At 41.7% G+C, this 19,770-nt stretch overlaps 2 protein-coding genes and 1 pseudogene across 2 annotated transcripts; all 3 read right to left on the bottom strand.

Annotated features, from left to right (window-relative positions):
• Positions 1-1,544: 1,544 nt before the first annotated feature.
• LOC114534391 lies at positions 1,545-4,286 on the bottom strand (annotated as a pseudogene).
• Positions 3,977-5,278, bottom strand: LOC114534390. Its single transcript, XM_028555829.1, has one exon. The coding sequence runs from the start codon at positions 5,276-5,278 to the stop codon at positions 3,977-3,979; it is 1,302 nt and encodes a 433-aa protein (XP_028411630.1).
• Positions 5,279-8,071: 2,793 nt separating this feature from the next.
• LOC114534388 lies at positions 8,072-13,618 on the bottom strand. Its single transcript, XM_028555828.1, has one exon. The coding sequence runs from the start codon at positions 13,616-13,618 to the stop codon at positions 8,072-8,074; it is 5,547 nt and encodes a 1,848-aa protein (XP_028411629.1).
• Positions 13,619-19,770: the final 6,152 nt, after the last annotated feature.

Here is a 19,770-nt window from a genome sequence, read left to right as displayed (position 1 = left end):
TGGTTAAGGACATATAAACACATAATGCATGCATCCGTTTTATTAACACGGCTCTAAACCGAGAGTAAACGAAGATTGCCATAAATGGCCTGGCTTCGATAATAATATTATAGGCAATGTCATTGGTCACCGTCTCAGTTTGGTTGAGTTTCAGCTACTGCATACATATTTTATGTTAAACTAAACACAAAAGATTCCATTGCACACTATTGCTTATACTCTTTGACGCGCAAACGACTAAATTAATTAGCGCAAGGATCAAGTTGTTTACAGATGATAACCAGACATTAATAACAGTTATACAGAATATTTTTTCTAGCCTCAGCCAAGCCATTTTCAAGGTCTGGCAACCTTTCATGTCATGTTTATTCGGAATGATTGGATGATCGTGGCCCAACTTGATTCCACCGGCCATGCATGATAAGCAATCTAAAGAGTTATATTGCAGTGCGCATTTATATCCGAATACATTTTACTCGCGTTAACACATACATAAAATGCAATTGAGAACGTCTTGTTATATACAATTGCATGATCATCTATATGAAATCTTACTTCGAATGCGTGTCATATTTCGATATATGCATGGTCAATAGAGAGCTACAGTTTAGCCAAGCAAATACACTCAAGGGAAAAAAAGTTTAAATCGAGACAACCGTTATACGAATTCTGTTGATGATTTCATCGATAAGCCTGATTTCAATGCTTTGAGGAAAATAATTGCAAGCGCGCCGAATAAAGTGGCCCAGTCATAATAATAATAATAATAATAAGTATTTCTATAGCGCGCAACCAAATTGTGTTCTGTTCTATAGCTTTACAGTAAAATCTAATATTAAAACTAATAAAATATCTAAATCATTAACAAACCTAATAATATAAATGTTAAGACCAACGTCATACATTATTCAAAAATAAGTTAAAAAGATATGTTTTAAGATTTTTTTAAAAACAGTAATTGATTTTCACATCCGAAGATTAATGGGTAATTCGTTCCACAATCGTAGTCCCGCGACACAAAATGATCTATCCCCAAATGTCTTCAGTCTAGAACAGGGAATCTGGAGCAATTCACAGTTATTTGATTTGTTGGAAATGTTAGTGTATAGTCGCAACACTATTCGCGAATCACAAGTTTTGTATAAGGTTTAATAAAATATAACGAATTAAACACGATCACTGCAAAGTTCACTCTGTAACTCACAATCACTGCTCACAATTAAACTACCTCTCAACTTACATCATCATATATTACGGATTATATCTCTGGCATGCAAATAATGTCTCTATGCTAATTAATGTTGTCATCTAATATTCTATAATTATCTTGGTACGAAATATCTAACACACTCCCCCCATTTGTCTCGGATGAGACAAATGTTCTAAGTATATATTTCGTCCACGGCTATATTATTTTTTATTCCTTGACCCAAATCAATGTTCTGATTTCTCCCCTAAAGTACCACATAATTATGATACTATTAAGATTAAACGTGCAATCAATTTTTTTCCCGTTCTGTAACGAAGTTAATGTATCTTAACTATCAATCCAGACTCTCTTCTTCTTCTTCAATTCTGACCCCCGCGATTCGATCATTTGCCTCAATGGCAGCCCGTCGCTTTGGTCTTGGCTCGAATGCCGGTGCTTTCGCGTTTAACGTCGCCGGTGTTTCTTGTACCGTCTTGTCACAGGATAGCTCTAGCGGAAAAAGATGTTGGACAGGTCTTTCCAATAGCGACTTTCCGGTTCGTACCTTTGCGCCCCGTACAACCCCATCGATGCCAGGAATGACCTTTTCAATTATTCCGATTTTCCACTTTCCACGATTCCTTTCGTCCGACTTTATAATCACAACCTCGCCAGCCTTCGGTGTGTTTGATTTTTCATCCTGTTTCAACTTGTGACGTTCACGTAGCCCTCTCAAATACTCTTTCGCCCATCTGGTCCATACAGCTTCCTTGCACCGTCGAAGATGTTTAGCTCGCTTTCGAAGGTCGCCTTGTTCCACTCGATGGTGTTCTAGCTCGGGTAAGACATTGGAGCGGCCATATAATAACGAGTTTGGAGTTAGGATGGGGAGCTGTATATCGTCTTCGACATAGCTGAGTGGTCGATTGTTGATGGTCACTTCTACATCCAATATCACATCCTGTAGCTCTCGTAGCGACAAATAGCCGTTTCCAATGGTCTTGTATAATGACTGTTTTATGAGACCGATCAATCTCTCGAATTGGCCGCCCCACCATGGGGCTCGACTCAAATTGAACTGCCACTTTACTTCCCCTCTCGACAACCAGCGGCTTACACGCTCGTCTTTCATCACTGTTCGGAGCCACTTGACTGCAGCCACGAACGTTCGACCGTTGTCAGAATAAATCTTTCTTGGACGACCGCGACGCGCTACAAGTCGTTTTAAACTTTCCAGGAATTCCGATGTTTCCATCGTTGTCAAAACTTCTAAATGCACGGCTCGAGTCAGGCTACACGCATAGACTACCAGGTATGCCTTTCCTTCTTTATTCTTCGCCTTTCGATATCTGAGAGGACCCGCGAAGTCCACTCCCACTACTTCAAATGCTTCGGTGCCTTCGGTTGGTAGTCTGCCTGGTGGTGGGTTCGTATATGCTTTCGCTTGGAAACGATAACATCGCTTACACGATTTTACCACTTTCCTTGCTAATCTCCGTAGGCGGGGTACCCAATAGCTTTCTCTTACTTGTGTCATTGTAGCGCCTATTCCCCCATGCAACGTTTTCAGGTGCGCTTCGATCACGATTTTTTCGGTGAGTGTGTGAGAATCAGGTAAATAGATTGGATACTGTCCCTGTATCCTACCACGGCACTCGAGTACTCCTTCGTTATTGGGTTGGAGGTTTAATTGAACTTGATCCCTTTCGAACTTCTCTGTCCCCTGAGCACTTTCTTGGATTCGCTTGACCCACACCGTTACTTGTCTCTCGATTTCATCTGTTCCCAAAGGTTCCTGTAATCTGTTTCCTTTCGATTCTCTTGCGTTTCTTACGAATCTCGCGATCCACGCACATACTCGTACTAATTTCCAGAAACTGAACTTCTCTGCAAGGGCTTCAAGATCATCACTTTTGACTCGACTGAGCTTGAATATCTCTTTTACCATTTTCTCCTCGGCTTGACTCTCTGACGTAGCGCTCGTTTCGATGTTAAGAGGCCACTGTTCAGTGTTTGGTAACCAGGGTGGTCCATTCCACCAAAGATCTTTATCCTTGACTGATCCTCCCCTGCTCGCAAGATCTGCAGGATTCTCTTCGGTGTTGACATAACGCCACTTCACGTCGGTGTGTTCTCTGATCTTTGACACACGATTTGCTACAAACTGTTTGTACGTACCATTTCCACCAATCCAGTGCAGCGCAACACTACTATCCAGCCAGCAATGTTGTTGGCTAACATTGAACCCTTCGAGCGCTGTCTTCACGTTTGAGATTAGACCGCCATGTGACCGGAAACAAGCTCTAATCGCGGAATAGTTAGACCCTGCTTCGCCAATCTCGCCTTTGCTGCGACCAATCCTTGGCTCACTGCTGACTGCTGGAACACGACTGCGTAGACTGCGGCAGCTACACCTTTCCCACTAGCGTCACCAAATGAATGAAGGTGGATATCCGTTATCTTTTCGCGGTGTAAGGCTAATGATCTCTTAGTCATGGCACTCTTTGGTAGGCTTTCCTCCTGCTTCATTAACTTTCGCGACAGTTCGTACGATAGCTTGGCGTCCCATGGTAGCTTCGCATTGCACACATCACGATACAATAACTTTCCAATGAGGGTAAGAGGTGCCACTAGTCCCAGTGGATCGTAAATTTTTGCGACTTTTCCGAGAACCCCTCGTTTGGTTGGTTCGGCTACACCGGACGGAAATTCGACCCCGATGGTATCCTCTTCTTTGCTCCACGGAAGACCGAGTATACTTGCTTACTCTCCGTTGGAGACTCCGAGTTATTGTTTCGCAAACGTGCCCTCTCCTTCGATTTTACTTGGTGACTCCAACTCACGAGCGTTCGAGTGCCACTTGTGTAGATCAAAGGTAGCATCTGCAAAAACCTCGGTTGCTTTGCACTTTAGTTGCTCTGCCTCGACCACATTCTCACCGCCACTAATTAAGTCGTCGACATAAAGACTTTTCTCGATTTCGCTCACGATCTCTGGATAAACTGTTCGAAAGCTCTCCAAATGTTGCCGGATAACTCCCCCAAGCAAGAAAGGAGATGGGGCTAACCCAAACAACGCACGAGTAAATCGTAGTACTTCGATGGTCTTCTTCTGCAAGTCTTTAAACCAGTGAAACCTAAGTGCGTCCCGATCCTTCTCATGGATCCTTACTTGCAGAAATGCTTGTTTCAGGTCTCCTGTGAGTAATACTGGGTGAAACCGGGCTCTGACCAACACCTTCCACAGCTGGTTTTGTAACGGTGGTCCTGGATTTAGGCATTCGTTTAAAGATGGCGCACTATCACTGGCACGAGCGGACGCATCGTACACGATTCTCAATTTAGTGCTCTCGGCTGATTCTTTCACAACCGGCTTGTGAGGAATATAGAACTCACGACCGCTTGGACTTTCGCTGGCTCGCTCAACGATCCCCTGGTGTAGCTGGTCTTTGATCACGTTGTCGTATCGCTCTAGAAGGTTCGACCTTTGTAGCTTTCTCCCAAGGCTCTCAAGTCGTCGTAAACTTCCATTTTTGTTGTTAGGAAGTGGAGGGTGGTTTCCTTTCCACGGTAGGGTCGTCTCGTACCACCCCTCTGGACTGCGTTGCAACTGCTCCTGAAACTCCTTATAAACTTCACCCTGATCACCAGTTGGGGAATCTTCTAATCCAAGTACGTCTAGGCGGCATAACTTCTCATAGTCCACGCTGCAGGTCTGGGTAAGGAAAAGTCCATTGATGTTCTCTTCCAGGCCGGGGGACATTATGGTCCAACCAAAATGGGTCTTTTCCGCGATGGGCTCTCCCTGGCGACCGATCTTCGGTGCGTTCTCGGTTTTGATCTTTGTATACTCGTTTGCCCCAATAACAAGATGTATGGGTAACTCTGCTTTCTCGTCCTTGTCGACCATCTCTACGGCCCGCAGGTGATTGTACTTCGCGATGAGATCAGCGTATTTTGGGTTTTCTAAAACCAGGAGCTTTTCGCGATCGACTTTGCTAACTTGCATTTCGAGAGAGAAATCGCTTTCGAGACTCTTCGCGCTCATTTGGTAAATCTCAATGTTCTTCGTGACAGAACCTATCATCATCTCGATACGTCGCCTCTCAACTTTGAACGGTTTTATTTTTAGCTGACTAATTAACCCGCAGGACGCGTAGGAACTGCCAGCCCCAGTGTCTAGTAGGGCGCGACATTTAATTCCATTTATCTCAACCACAACAACGGGGTAACATACCGATCTGTTCACGTTACAAGAGGCCACCATAAGTGGATTATCTGGTTGCTCGCAAATTGACGTATGGTGTTTGCGTTGGCATTTGCGGCATGCAGAACGACTCTTGCAATCTGCGGCGCGATGTTGCCCACGCGTACAATTAAAGCAGAGGCGATGCTTCGCTAGGTGCTTTCTACGGTCATCTACTGTTTTTAATTTGTCACAGTCAATCGATTTGTGGGCTTCACTATTGCAGTATACACACCCCCCGTGTGGTGTGGGATGATCGCGTGTTTGGTAATGGCAATTAGCAATGAGTCCGTTCCGTCTGAATGGAAAGCAGCGAGAATTACGCCTTTATATAAGAAAGGTCCTCGAAATCTGTTAAACAATTATCGGCCTATATCTATTCTACCTATTGTAAGTAAAATTTTCGAAAAAGTATTATATGAACAATTATATGATTATCTTGTGGCAAATAACTTGTTATCCCATCACCAATTTGGTTTCAGGCAGTTTCATTCGACAGCGTCTGCTCTTTTAGACAGTACGAACGAATGGTTCGTAAATATGGATCGCGGTCTTTTTAATATTGCGGTATTCCTTGATTTACAAAAGGCTTTCGACACGATAAATCATGATATATTATTGAAGAAACTTGGTTTATATGGCTTAGAAAAGCCAGCCTTAAACCTTCTAAAATCCTACCTAGCAAACAGAACCCAAATGTGCTCTGTAAATTGGGTAATTTCTCATAAAAATATTGTTACATGTGGAATTCCTCAAGGCTCAATTTTTGGTCCGCTTCTATTCCTAATCTATATAAATGATTTTGTAATAATTTTGTAAGCGGGGCACTGAGGATCTTGTTGCTCCGGCTCCAGTTTTAGACTAGTTTCACGTACATATTTGAATTGCTATGATATTCATGCAGTGGCGTAACGAACAGAACTGAGGATGGGGTCTTGAGGTATACTTGGTACTGCGGGGATCTCTTAGTTCTCGTTGTAACCCTACCGAACGCGCGTTAGGTCACTGTATTTATGTCTTCAAATATTAGCTAGGGTATGTCAATTGTTGTATAATTTGTAGCTATGTCAGACTGCATTAAAAACAACGAATTTCAAGCTGAAATGTCCGTCCTAGGATGCGGTCCTTAATTTTGAATAGATTTTAATCAGTAGCTGCTTCGTACGGAGGCCCAGCTAGATAAGTTTATCAGATGTAAATAAATTAGCTATATACACATGGTTTACAAGTACGATATTAATATGTAACACGCAAAATCCCTCAATTCATTTTAAAATCTGGTTTTGTCTGTTTACATACATTTAGAGACGTCCGACAATTATGCAACTTAATTAGCACCTTGCCAAGGCATATTTATATGGCTCGTAATGCTAATATATGGCTTGAGAGGTTGTTTGTGCGCGCGGTGAAATTTGGCTTATGGAAGCTACAGAAGTATAGTAAAGAACCATTTAGTGCATTACCGAAATTCAAAAAACGATAAATTTTTGAAAGAAAGCTTACGACGTGAAATTTGACGCTAATGAAATAATTGCATGCACTGAATGTTAATAGCCTTCATGTCTGCATGACGCTAAGCATCAACCATAACATGAAGCGCACAAAATAGCAATCGATTAGGCTAAAACGATATAACCTCACTATTTCCTTTAAAAGGCTTCTACTAAGGAACTGAATACGTTTCTGGGAGTATTTCTGTGTAGCACATTCTGCGCTTCTTCTACAAAGTTGTAACATTGCAAATGTTTAATCTAATATGTTGAACCAAATCCAATGCGATTGAACGAAATTCCGGCAAACGTTTCAACGAACGGTAAATCAAACGGTTGAACACTTTTGGACCAATTTTCAAACGTTTTTTCCCAAGCGTTCGAACGGGCAATTTCGAACGATGAACGATCTCGAAAATCGTTTCAACGAACGCTTCAAGCGTTTGAACGGCAAACGAACGGATTGTTCACGCCAGGAGGGGTCGTACAGAGATTTCCGCCGGCCACCCCCCCTGCGCCTTCTGGGGACTGTATAATTTAATTCCTCTCCCGAGACAAACAATGGGAAACGGTTTATTCTTACGCTAAAATACAAACAAATACTTTACATCGATAAGTTGTTACAAAAGAATAAAATAACTAAATACAAAGACACTAACAAAAGATAGATATGGTTAATACTTGATATAATAAACCTTTTGATATTTACTAAAATCGTCTTCGATATATACCAACATATGAAGCGAAATATCCAAACAAAACATAAAGTAAATCGCACTAAAGTTCACAGAAAACTAAGCTTAAGTCTAGATAAGTCTTTTACCGTTTCTTTTCTGTGCTTTCAATGTAAAAAATCCCTTTTAAATACGACAACGAATGCTAAGATACAATGTTCTTTCGTCTCGACCACGTTGTAACTGCGCCTTTGTTGAGTTCTTCCAGCGGCTATAGTTCACGTCTTTCGCTACGTCATGTAGGCTTATCCATACTCCTCCCCATCGCTCGTCCGCATCTCAAGATCTCATGTGGACGACGATCTGTCCTTACTTTCTTCTAGTAAGCACAGCTTTGTTATTGGTCTCACGTAAGTCCCGCCGGTAGTCTTTATTTTCGCTGCTCTGACTCGTCCGTCTTTTCCCGGATAAGTTTAAATTATACGTCCGAGTTTCCATTCTCCCCGTAAGCCGCCAGATTCAACGACAAGAACGACATCGTTCACTGCTACATTTCTTTCTTCGGTTTTCCATTTTCTTCTTGACATCAAACTCGGTAAGTATAACTTTATCCATTGTTGCCATACTGCATTCGCGAGGTGTTGCGTCTGCTTGAATCGATCACGCAAATCCGGGCGACTGTAATCTCCAAGAGGTACAACAGTCGATCGACGATGCAACCAAAAGTGGTACGGCGTTATGGCTTCTATATCTTCTGGATCGTTGCTAACGTACGTTAACGGTCTTGAGTTGACAAATCTTTCGACTTCAGCGAAAAGTGCGGAGAGCTGCGGGTCCGTCGGATGAGGACTTGTTGTTGTTCCTTTCGGATTCAACGTACGGTAGAGTGCTCGCTTCACGGACTTTACCAGACTCTCGTGAACTCCTCCCCAATGAGGACTTGCGGGAGGTTGGTATTTCCACGTAATTCCTTCGCCAATTCGTGCAAGACGATTCTTTAACTTCTCGCTTTTATTTAAATCCCTAACCATGGACTTTAACTCGTGTTCTGCCCCCACAAAGTTCGTGCCGTTATCACTGTAAATGGAATTTGGTTGTCCACGTCTAGCCATCATCTTATGTAATGCTTGTAGGAAGTCGGGGGCCGATAGGGACTCTGCGACTTCTAGGTGAACACACCGAGTTACCATGCAAGCGAACAACGCGCCATACCTCTTGGCTGTCGTGTTGCGAGTTAACCGCACCAGGAACGGTCCGAAATAATCAACTGAAGTGTGATAAAAAGCTGGTTCCATTGGTGTTAATCTCTCGATCGGCAGTTCGCTTTGTAATTGGCTACTCAATTTCGCGCATTCCCTCTTGCATCGACCACACTCTCGTTTGACCCGTTTCACCTCTTGCCGTCCGTGGACAATCCAAAATTTTTGTCGAATGGTGGCCAGGACATGGTCAACGCCCCCATGGTTCTCCAAATGGTGGTAACTCTCTACGATTAGTTTTGATAAGCGGTGCTTTTGCGGTAAAATGATAGGATGTCTCACTTCATACGGTAGTTTTGCACGGTCGAGTCTCCCACCGACACGAATCACATCATCCTGGTCCAAATATGGTGTTAGGGATAGCAGCTTTGAATGATTATCAACACTCTTCGTTCTCTTCAAGGATCTCAGCTCCTCCCCAAAGGCTTCTCTTTGACATTGGCGCACTAAACTTGTCAATGCCACTCGTAACTCCTGGACTGTTAGGATGCCTCTGTCTCGATCCTTTCCACGGCAAATCGCAAGAAAGCGGTGTACTTGCGCCATGATTCGTTGAGCTTTCCACAATGAGGAACATCGTTCCAAATCGACATCGGCGTAGAAATACGAATCGCCATCACTTGAGCTGGCAACAAATACTCGGCTTGGCTTGATTTCAAGTTGTTGTAGCTCTCCGACAGGAACTTCTTTCGGCCAATCGTTTTCGCTTTGGTACAAGAAGTCTGGCCCTTTGAACCATCGTGGTGGAATCAACTCTTGTTTGGGGTCGAATCTCGATCGGGTGGCAAGGTCACTTACGTTCAATCGACCAGGCACGTGTCGCCAGGACTTTGGATCGGTTAGGGTTTGTATTTCTCCTAGACGGTGGGCAACAAAGGGCTTATACCAAACAGCCGTTGATCTAATCCAACCAATGACGCATTTGCTATCTGTCCAGAAGAAGAGACGGTTAACTGGTCGGGTCAGTGCTTCGGTGACGTACTTCGCCAAACGGGCACCCAGCACAGCTGCTTGTAATTCCAGTCTCGCCACGCTTAACGCTTTCTTGGGAGCCACTTTCGTTTTTGCCATGACCAGAGAGCAAACGACATGATTATCTTCAGAGACGCTTCTTAAGTAAACCGAAGCGGCGAAAGCTTCTTCCGACGCGTCACAGAAAGTATGCAGTTCTGATTTCACCACAATCTTTCTGTTAGGTTGTATGCATCTGGGTATCTTAATGCTCTCTAACTCCGGCAACTTTGATAGCCAATGTTCCCATTTGATAACATGAGAAGCGGGGAGAGCGCCATCCCAGTCGAGGCCCAGCAGACACAGTTGTTGGGTAAGAATCTTCGCTTTTATCGTGAACGGCGAGGCGAATCCGAGAGGGTCAAAGACACCAGCTAATTTGCTCAAGAGACCTCTTCGAGTGTCGGTAACATTTGTCATCGGGGCTACGGAAAATGTCAATTCGTCACTATCGGTGTTCCACTTTATACCAAGGATTTTTGTCTCCGGTTCGCGATCAGTGAGGTCGGTCACAACGGGTTCGGCAGTCAGGTCGTCGCTCACAGGACCTTTCAACGCGGCTGTTACTTCTGGTGAATTGGAGACCCACTTTCGCAGATGGAAGTCACCGTTTGCCAATATTTCTTTGACATCATTTCCTTTTCGAACGGCTTCGTCCTTCGTCTCTGCTGAATCTAGGTAATCATCGACGTAGAGATTCTCATTAATCGCTTTTACTGCTTCTGGTTTACCACTTCCATAATCGGTGGCGGTTCGGCGAGTTACGTAGATGGCTTCGCAAGGTGATGACGTGTCCCCGAAGGTCAATCGATTCATTTGATAGGTGTCGACTACGTTGCTGTCTTTCTCGGTCCACAAAAAACGGTGATATCTTGCGTCTCTTTCACTTATCCGAACTCTACTAAACATTGCTTCGATGTCAGCTCCAAATCCGATATCTCCTTCGCGAGACTTCGTGAGAACTTGAGGTAACTCGTTCTGTAGGACTGGACCGGGCAGTAGCGCATCGTTCAAACACTTTCCTTTGTTTTGAGCTGCGGAATCGAAAACAACACGAATCTTTTTCTCTGCCGAAGATCTTTTGTACACGCCATGGTGTGGAAGATACCATTGGTCCGGCCCGTCGAGGTCATTATATTCGTCAACCTTTTCGGCATAACCAGCTTCGATATACTTGTGGATCGCTTTTCGATAATCTTTTTCATACTCAGGGTCCCAAATGAACCGTCTTTGCAGGCTTTCTAATCTCTTGACTGCGGCGTGGCGGTTGTTTTGCAGTTGTGGCTCTCCCTCTTTCCACATCAGTGGGACTTGATAACCGACTTCCAATTTCTTGGTTCCTTGTTCTAAGGTATCCAACGCGTATCGTTCCTCTTTGGAATACGTTTGTCCTTTTGACGTCTTTGTTCCAAATGACTCGCTATCCCAAAATTCTTTGAATGCCACGTCCAATGGTTTCTCGTCAACTACAATCACATGGTGGATGGAACAATTCTTACGAGACTTACTGAGGGGTCCAACAGCAGTCCAACCGAAGCTCGTCCTTCTAGCTACAGGTTCTCGTGGATTTCCTGTTTTCACTTCCAACGGCACCAGTAGGTCAGCATAGTCAAGTCCAAGTAGGATATCGATTTCACCACCGGACGTTTTTAGGTCAAGGTCCTGGAGGTGTTTCCACTTGTCCTTGATCTGGGGCCATCGAACTGTTCCAACAGGTTGGCAGATTTTTTCAAGGCTCCATGCATTGAGATCAACATGCTCTGCATCTCCTTCAGGCGTTTTGACACGCAACGTTACTTGGGAGGAAGTTCTCCTTCCTCCTACACCACCAACACCAGATATTTGGAGCATCGATTTCCTTCCGCGTATCCCTAACTTCTTCACGAACGATTCAGAGACCAACGTAGTGTCCGAACCGTCATCCAACAAGATATTCCCTTTGACTTCAGCACCACCCGCACCAATGACTGAAACTTCAATAATTCCAAATGCGACGCCAGAAGGGTTCTGTTTCATAGTTCCAGTTCGTGCATTCTGTTCAAGGTGCAGTAGAGGATGATGCTTTAATTTGCAATCTCCCATTCCACACTCCTTCTTGTTCGGACAATTTCGGGATATATGGGACTCTTCTAAGCACCCGAAGCAGAGGTGCTTCTCCTTGGCTAGTTTGAAACGTTCTTCAACTGGCAATTCTTTAAATTTGACACAGTTTTTTGTCTTGTGGTTAGACCCACAATTCACACACCTGGGGGTTCCTTGTTGCTGGTTGTGGAGTGATCTCCTTGGGTGGTTGTCTCCGGGGTCATCTCTTCTTCGTTGTGGTTTCTGTGGTGGTAAGGCACCCCAGTAAGATCTTCCTCTGGCACCAAGCCAGACACTGAATGCTTCCAGAGTCATTCGCACGTCTCTCTCACCAGCTTTAATTCGCCAAGCTTTTGCATCTTCTTGGGGCAATTTGTCTGTCAAGTCGTTGATAAGCGAAGAAACAAACGGCGACTCTCCTTTGCTGTAACGACTGAGTACTGCTAGGTGGCTTCTTGTCTGGTCTACAAATGACTGGAACTTCATAGATAGGTTTCTTCGGTCACTAGTATCAATGGTGGGCAAAACTTTCAGTACCTGCAGATGTGCAGCTTGCAGTGTGGTTGGATGGCCGTACCGGTCCCTCAACAACATTAGGGCATCAGCATAGCCGTCATCATCTGGAAACAAGCCAGCGATGACCTGGTCACAGTCTCTCGACAGCTTTGTGTGCATAAAACCCATTTTTGCCTCGGAAGACATCTTTGTGTCATGTACCAGTGCCTTGAACAACCCGCTCCAAGACAACCATTTCAGTGGGTCTCCATGGTAGACTGGCACATCTGCTCGCACCGGGATCTTCCCCGGGTCCACAGCTCTGACGTCCACCTTGAGAGTTCTGCGGAACTGAACTATCCAATCTTCCGGACTGCCTCCATCATCACTATGGTTACTTTGCGAGCTTAATTTCTTCACCTGTTCGACATGCTTTACATAAAGTGCTACCTTTTCACCAGCCTCAAGTGCCTCTTCACCATCAATGTTCAGAGGTGAGTTAGGTCTGGAATCATTATCCTCTTGATCCAGGATATTGGAGCGGTTTTCAGCCTCTTCAGCTTCCCTTTGAAGTTTACTGGCCTCCGCTCTTTTCTGTGAGGCTACCTCACTCAGCTGAGCAGCTTCTTTCTTCCTCTGCTGTTCAGCTTCGAGCCTTTTCTTTTCCAGAGCTTCCAACTTTGCTTGACATTCATCCTGTTCAACTTGGGAAGGGGTAGGTGAATCTTTGCGACGAGAACCGGCTACTGAGCCACCGCAGGTCGATGGCTCATTCTCTCGTTCTTGGAGGTGGTCATCTACTATACCAACAATATTGTTTACTTCCACTTGAATATCGGCTAATGTCATTGCGTCCTCTAATAACTCTTCATCTTCTTCAAGACATTTTTCAAGTTTAGCATGAAGTGACTCTATTTCTGTCCACTTACACAGAATATCATTGAGATTCTTCCTGATGGCTGTTCGGCTCCCCTTTTGCTCTATGAGAGTCCTAATCGCCTCATCAAACCGGGTCATCACCCTCCTGGCTGCAAGTCGTTTGAAGCGAATCCCCTTCACCTCTTTGGACAACTGCTTTGGTTGACTTTGTGTAATATCTCGCGAGTGTTCACCTTCGATACGCTGATCCAGGGTGACATCATCACTCTTATCCAAGGTATCACCTTCAGCCATGGTGGGCTCTACCGGGGTCCCTTTTTTATGCGAACGCGTATTTGTTGACACTGACATCCTATAAGTTGATGTATTCACCTACCACATTTCTAAACTTGTTCAAGGTATCCTTCATCCGGCTCGAAGGACCAATAATGTTCACGCCAGGAGGGGTCGTACAGAGATTTCCGCCGGCCACCCCCCCTGCGCCTTCTGGGGACTGTATAATTTAATTCCTCTCCCGAGACAAACAATGGGAAACGGTTTATTCTTACGCTAAAATACAAACAAATACTTTACATCGATAAGTTGTTACAAGAGAATACAATAACTAAATACAAAGACACTAACAAAAGATAGATATGGTTAATACTTGATATAATAAACCTTTTGATATTTACTAAAATCGTCTTCGATATATACCAACATATGAAGCGAAATATCCAAACAAAACATAAAGTAAATCCCACTAAAGTTCACAGAAAACTAAGCTTAAGTCTAGATAAGTCTTTTACCGTTTCTTTTCTGTGCTTTCAATGTAAAAAATCCCTTTTAAATACGACAACGAATGCTAAGATACAATGTTCTTTCGTCTCGACCACGTTGTAACTGCGCCTTTGTTGAGTTCTTCCAGCGGCTATAGTTCACGTCTTTCGCTACGTCATGTAGGCTTATCCACGGATAACGAACGATATTTTCGAACGAACGAAATAGCGTTAACGTATGTTTTCCTGTGGAAGGTCACAATTATTTTACTATGTTAGATAAACACCTCCCCCAGGAATTAACGTCTAATACCCGCTCGATGGGCAATTTTGGCGCGTAATGGTGTGAGCAACTTCTGGCGCCGCAGCAAGTTCTCCTCCCACGGCCAAAGCTCTGGGACAATCCAAACATTCCGCCAGAAACCTTGGTTTCCTTTTCGTATTTGGGATGTATTGTGTTACAACATTCCAGCGTCTACCAATTAGAATCATTTTTAATTTTGATTATTCGAAAGCCTTCGTTTCTCGCAAGAGAAAATCGCAGTTTCGGGGAATGAGTTTGGGCAAATGCTCAATAATTCAATTTTGTTTTTTAATAATATATTGCTATTTAAAGATAGATATTACAGCAACCTCGAGTATTTTTTAATGTCTTCAGGAATTCCAAGGCAACACAGACAAAAATTCCATTGTCCATCACATGGTGATTCCTCATATTTCTGCTCGGTTCATTCGCATTCATCCAACGGATTGGAATAACTATATCTCGATGAGAGTAGAATTTTATGGATGTCCTTCTACATAAATATTGGAAAATGGAAGCCCGTTTGCACGGTAATGTGCTTCTCTGTTTTCTTGTTTTTTCTTCATAATAACATTTAAACGATATTTACATGTCTGCAGATGCTTAGGCTGAGTTAGGCAATTAAGTTGAAGATGTTTAAGGGCACAAGTGACAAGGTTAAAACGTGATCCCTATTACGATTCCTGTTAACAATCGAATTCTTCTGATAGGCATATTTGGTTAAGTAAAATTTAATTTAATATTATATCACATGGACATTTTTCATTTCATAGAACAATGCATGCCGCATGCTTCAGGATCATATATATGATAAATAAGGTAAATAAAGAAGATAAATAAGTAAAGTAAATAAGTAAGATAAATAAGTAAAGTAAATAAGTAAGGTAAATAAGTAAGGTTAATAAGTAAAAAAAAGTGTATTGTAGAAAGTGATTAAAATTGGATCAAGTGATTAAATTTGAACCATTTTCGGCCTTCCCGAGTTTTTTTTTTTGAAAATTCTCATACTGAAATTAACAGCATAATACGTCAAATTTAGTATATTGACCTGTGCAAAAATACTAAAAGTTAATTAACACGATTCAAAACGCCCTTTGTGGACACGCTTTTGTTTCAGTTCGTTCAAAATAGGAAGCTGTTGCATGCATCCTATTCGCAGTAACTGTAATCCCGCTTACGCTGTTAAGTTCTTTGATGACAGCACCCTGGGTACAAGGTTATGATCACAGTTTGAATTTAAAACTTACAATCTTTAATTCGCTCTACTAACATCTTATAGTATTAAGCACTCTTTTGACTTTTCGAACAACAAGATTATACTTGCATTATAAAATGTTCTCTATAAATTGATCCCTATATTCTGAATTTTGTATCCAACACAATGTCATGTAATTCAGTCTTAAGACAGCGAGTGGTTGTTTTTTAATAAACTACTATTACAAATACCAGAAAAGGAGCAGTCAAGGTATTCTCCAATACTTATCTTTTGCAAATATGTTGAAATTAAATTTTCGTGGCACGAAAAATTAACGAGGAATGTTGCAAATAATTTCTGCGAACAAGTAGACAACACGTTATTCCTCACAAGAAAAAATTTCAAGCAGCCATGCTACGTTCTTTCCCAAGATTGGTGAAATTCCCCGAGAAATGCCATAACTACGTTAGATTAACCCTTTCCCCCAAGAACTAACATCTAATGCCCCTGCGCATTTTGACGCGTGATGGTGTGAGCAACTTCTAGTGCCGCAGTTCTCTTCCCAACCAAAGCTCTGCGACAATCCAAACCTTCCGCCAGAAATCCTGGTTTCCTTCTCGTATCGGGATTATATTGTGCTGCAACATTCTGGCGGCGTAACCGACCAATCAGAATCATTTTTGATTTTGATTATTCCAGAGGCTGGGGAATGAGATTGGACAAATGCAAAATTATTCACACTTTCCAATTTGATAATACACTGGCAGTCAAAACAAACTGCTCAAATGTTGCTATTATCGTATCGAACATGAATCGTAATCTTTTATTGTACACTAGCGGTCAAAAAGAACTGTTCAGGTACAAATTCATAAAAAAGAAGCGAATATAGGAGAGAGCTTCATAGGCATTTTGGATAATTCTCTTATTCCAAGCAATATTTCAATAATGTAATGCAACCTGCCACACTTCCAAGATATAGTCAAACAATGGTTTCAGGAAGAGGGAGTGATAGAAATGGATTGGACTACACAGCTGCTCCCTAACCGCTGCTAATCTTCTTGTTGTTGTTAGGGGGCGACGCTCTTTAAAAAAACCCTAAGGCTCTATCATTACTTGTTTGATCGGAACGAAACTTGGCACAATTATTCTAAGCATTATTCCGCATCGATTGACGTAGTTCGAATTTTTACTTTTGACCTTTGAAGCAAGTTACAAGCAATTCTTGATATATTTGCAGCAAATAATATATACATATCATTAATATTCAGCCTATATATAAGTAAACGGAAACGATTAGAAATACGTTGTCCTCTCCATTGTTATAAATACAATGCAGTTCAGAAATTAAACTTGGTTACGCAGTTCCTGGTCCTTATAGTACGATCGTACTTGTAATACAAATATAGCACTATCCTCCGCAGAGGCTTGTAACGCCAAAGGAGAGTCAACAAAATAATAATATTTCATATAGCTTAGCATGTGATCTAGTCTATATTTACTCGTATATATTGTTAGAGGGACAGTCACGTTCATTTGAGAGCATTTTAACTTGTTTTGAGCAGTTCTTTTTGAACGCCAGTGTATAATGCGATGTAAAGATAGATATCACTGCAGCCTCAAGTATTTTTTTATGTCTTCAGGTGTTTTATATTATTATTATAGACAAGATAATATGAATCATTTTGTATCTTACCCTGTATACGACCTAATATTTGAGCGAAATATAAAGCTCAACGAGTTACTGTGTATCTAATAACAAAATTGAGACCACAAGGTCAACTCATTAAGTCTCTTTTAAGGCGCTTTTCCCCGAGGATTAATTCTCGCTGTAAAATGATAGGAAAAGCAAGTATGAGTAAAAAAGAACGTATGATGGCAAAACGAATGCATAAATAGCAAAATTTAGGCGCAAAAAGCGGCCAAAATCGGTCCATTTTGTAGCAACCAGCAATGCTTATTCAAATTTAACAAAGTGCGTTGATCCATAGCGGAGTAGTGTACAATTAGAAATCGGTTCCTTTTAAATACCTGTATATAGACGTTGCCATAAACAGCTCGGCTAACAAGATAGACGACCTGTTAGTTGATCATGAAACGTTCGCTTCTTTTGAGCTTGTGGATTTGTTTGCAGAATATTGTGAAAAACATCATGCTCTCACAATTAAATGTTAAAAATGGCTTGCTGTGCACACGCAAAATACGCGCTCTAAATTTCCTCAAACATTTCGTCAAAAAAATTCTCAGGCTTCCATTGGTCGCTGTTGACAGGAAATGAATGCTATTGTTTTAATCTGGAGTAGAATTTTTTTAATTTGCATGTTTTACAACAGATTCAAAAGAAAAAATTCAAGACTCGTTTATTTTAAGCAGTAAACAAGATTATGGATATCAGCTGCTATTTCACATCCGCCAACGCGAGTCGTATTTTATCATGGGACGATGTCGCTGCATAATTATAAAGCGTTGGTTCGGTTTTAACGCCCGCTTTTATAATCCAATTTTGGCAGATCCAATTAACTTCTGGCGTATGCATCATTGATAAAGCCGTACTGTATTGTCTATAGGCTATACGTTCACATAGAACCTGACGAATTTATATGACCGTGTTATAATTTGTATTGCTTCATTATGTGAACACGTAGAACAGGTCAAATTTCATCCAGGAATTTTCGAGCATCGTCATTCCAAATCTGTCCGGTCCCATGTGAACGTAGCCTTTGTTAATTTTCTGCCCATAATCGCAGTGCACGTCGACAGACTACAGGGTGTCTCAATAAAAACGAAAACTATTGAAATCACTCATTGTTAAAATTTGAATGCCGTGTTCACGAATTTTAGCCCGTGGGGATTTGATGCAACTTATAAAATGCGAAATACGGAAAATTTGAAATTGTGAATAGGATTAAATCTAAATTAGCCTGGTTATTGCTTCGAAAGATGGTACATGCAGCTGTCGCGTTCCCAACTTGATTTTCGATAGAAGACAAGTCAGAGTTCGCATGTGATCAACCACACTATCAGACACGTTGGTATAAATATATTTAATCACCAAAGTAGCGACAGATAATGCGGTGAAACTTTGAAAAAACAATACAGATAACATATTTCAAACTTACAGTTAAACATTACAAGAATATAAAAAAGATGGTTTACAAACGAACTGAGCAGCTAAAACGTTTTACTTACGTCTATGCTAGCATATAGTGTTTAGTATCCCACAAAATGTGGTGAGATTAGAACTTAGAACTATGAAAGTCTTCAAAAATGTCTTTCCAAAAAACAAAAACGTCGTTCAAACGTGTCTTCTTGTTCCCATGGCAACGACTACACGAGTTCCGACCGTTGCCGAAGTAGCCGGCCGTTTCCGAATCTAACGCAAATAAAGGGCAGATAATTCGAGATAACTTTACAACAGCCGACCGCAGAACAACGAGGCATTTTTAGTTCAGTAAATTTAAGATTATATCGCATGGACATTTTTGATTTCATAGAACAATGCATGCCGCATACTTCAGGATCATATTTATGATAAGTTAGGTAAATAAGTAAGGTTATTAAGGTTATTAAGTTAGGTAAATAAGTAAGGTTAATAAGTGAAGAAAAAAAGTAAGGTAAATAAGTAAGGTAAATAAGTAAAAAAAGTGTATTGCAGAGAGTGATTAATATTAAATCAAGTGATTAAAAACCACTTTCGACTTTTCCGAGTTTTTTAATTTCGAAGACTCTCATACTGGACCTGTTGAGAATATTGTATTGTGACTTCGAATTTGCTCTCGTAAATCGCTCCAAATTGATAAATTCAAGGTTTGGTGCAGAACACGGACTGCGGACTGCTGTCGGCGGACTCTAAAGTGTTCTCTTCACTTGTAATAAGATATTTAGATTAAAATATACTTATATTAAAATTGTTATTATAAATAACAACTCGTATTTGAGGCATATTACTCAGTATTAAATTAACGTTAAATCTTTCAAAGTTTCAGAATTTTTTCGCTTTCATGTATATTCCTTTTTTATTCGCAAAACGTAATTTTATTCCAAAATGTAATCCAAACAATGCTTTTTAATTGGTTTGTGCGTCAGAACATTTTCTAAAATATCTCATTTGGCATGTAAGTGGTGACGTAGATAAAGCGGGCAGCCTCGTTCTTAAATTTCTAACATTATGCCCGCCGCTAGCTGCCCGGAA

The sequence above is a fragment of the Dendronephthya gigantea genome, unplaced genomic scaffold (assembly GCF_004324835.1).
Source record: "Dendronephthya gigantea isolate DGI-Jeju-01 unplaced genomic scaffold, DenGig_1.0 000099F, whole genome shotgun sequence".
Taxonomy (NCBI): Eukaryota; Metazoa; Cnidaria; class Anthozoa; order Malacalcyonacea; family Nephtheidae; genus Dendronephthya; species Dendronephthya gigantea.
Note: the sequence above shows the minus strand (reverse complement) of the source record. Positions and strands in the feature narration are given on the sequence as shown.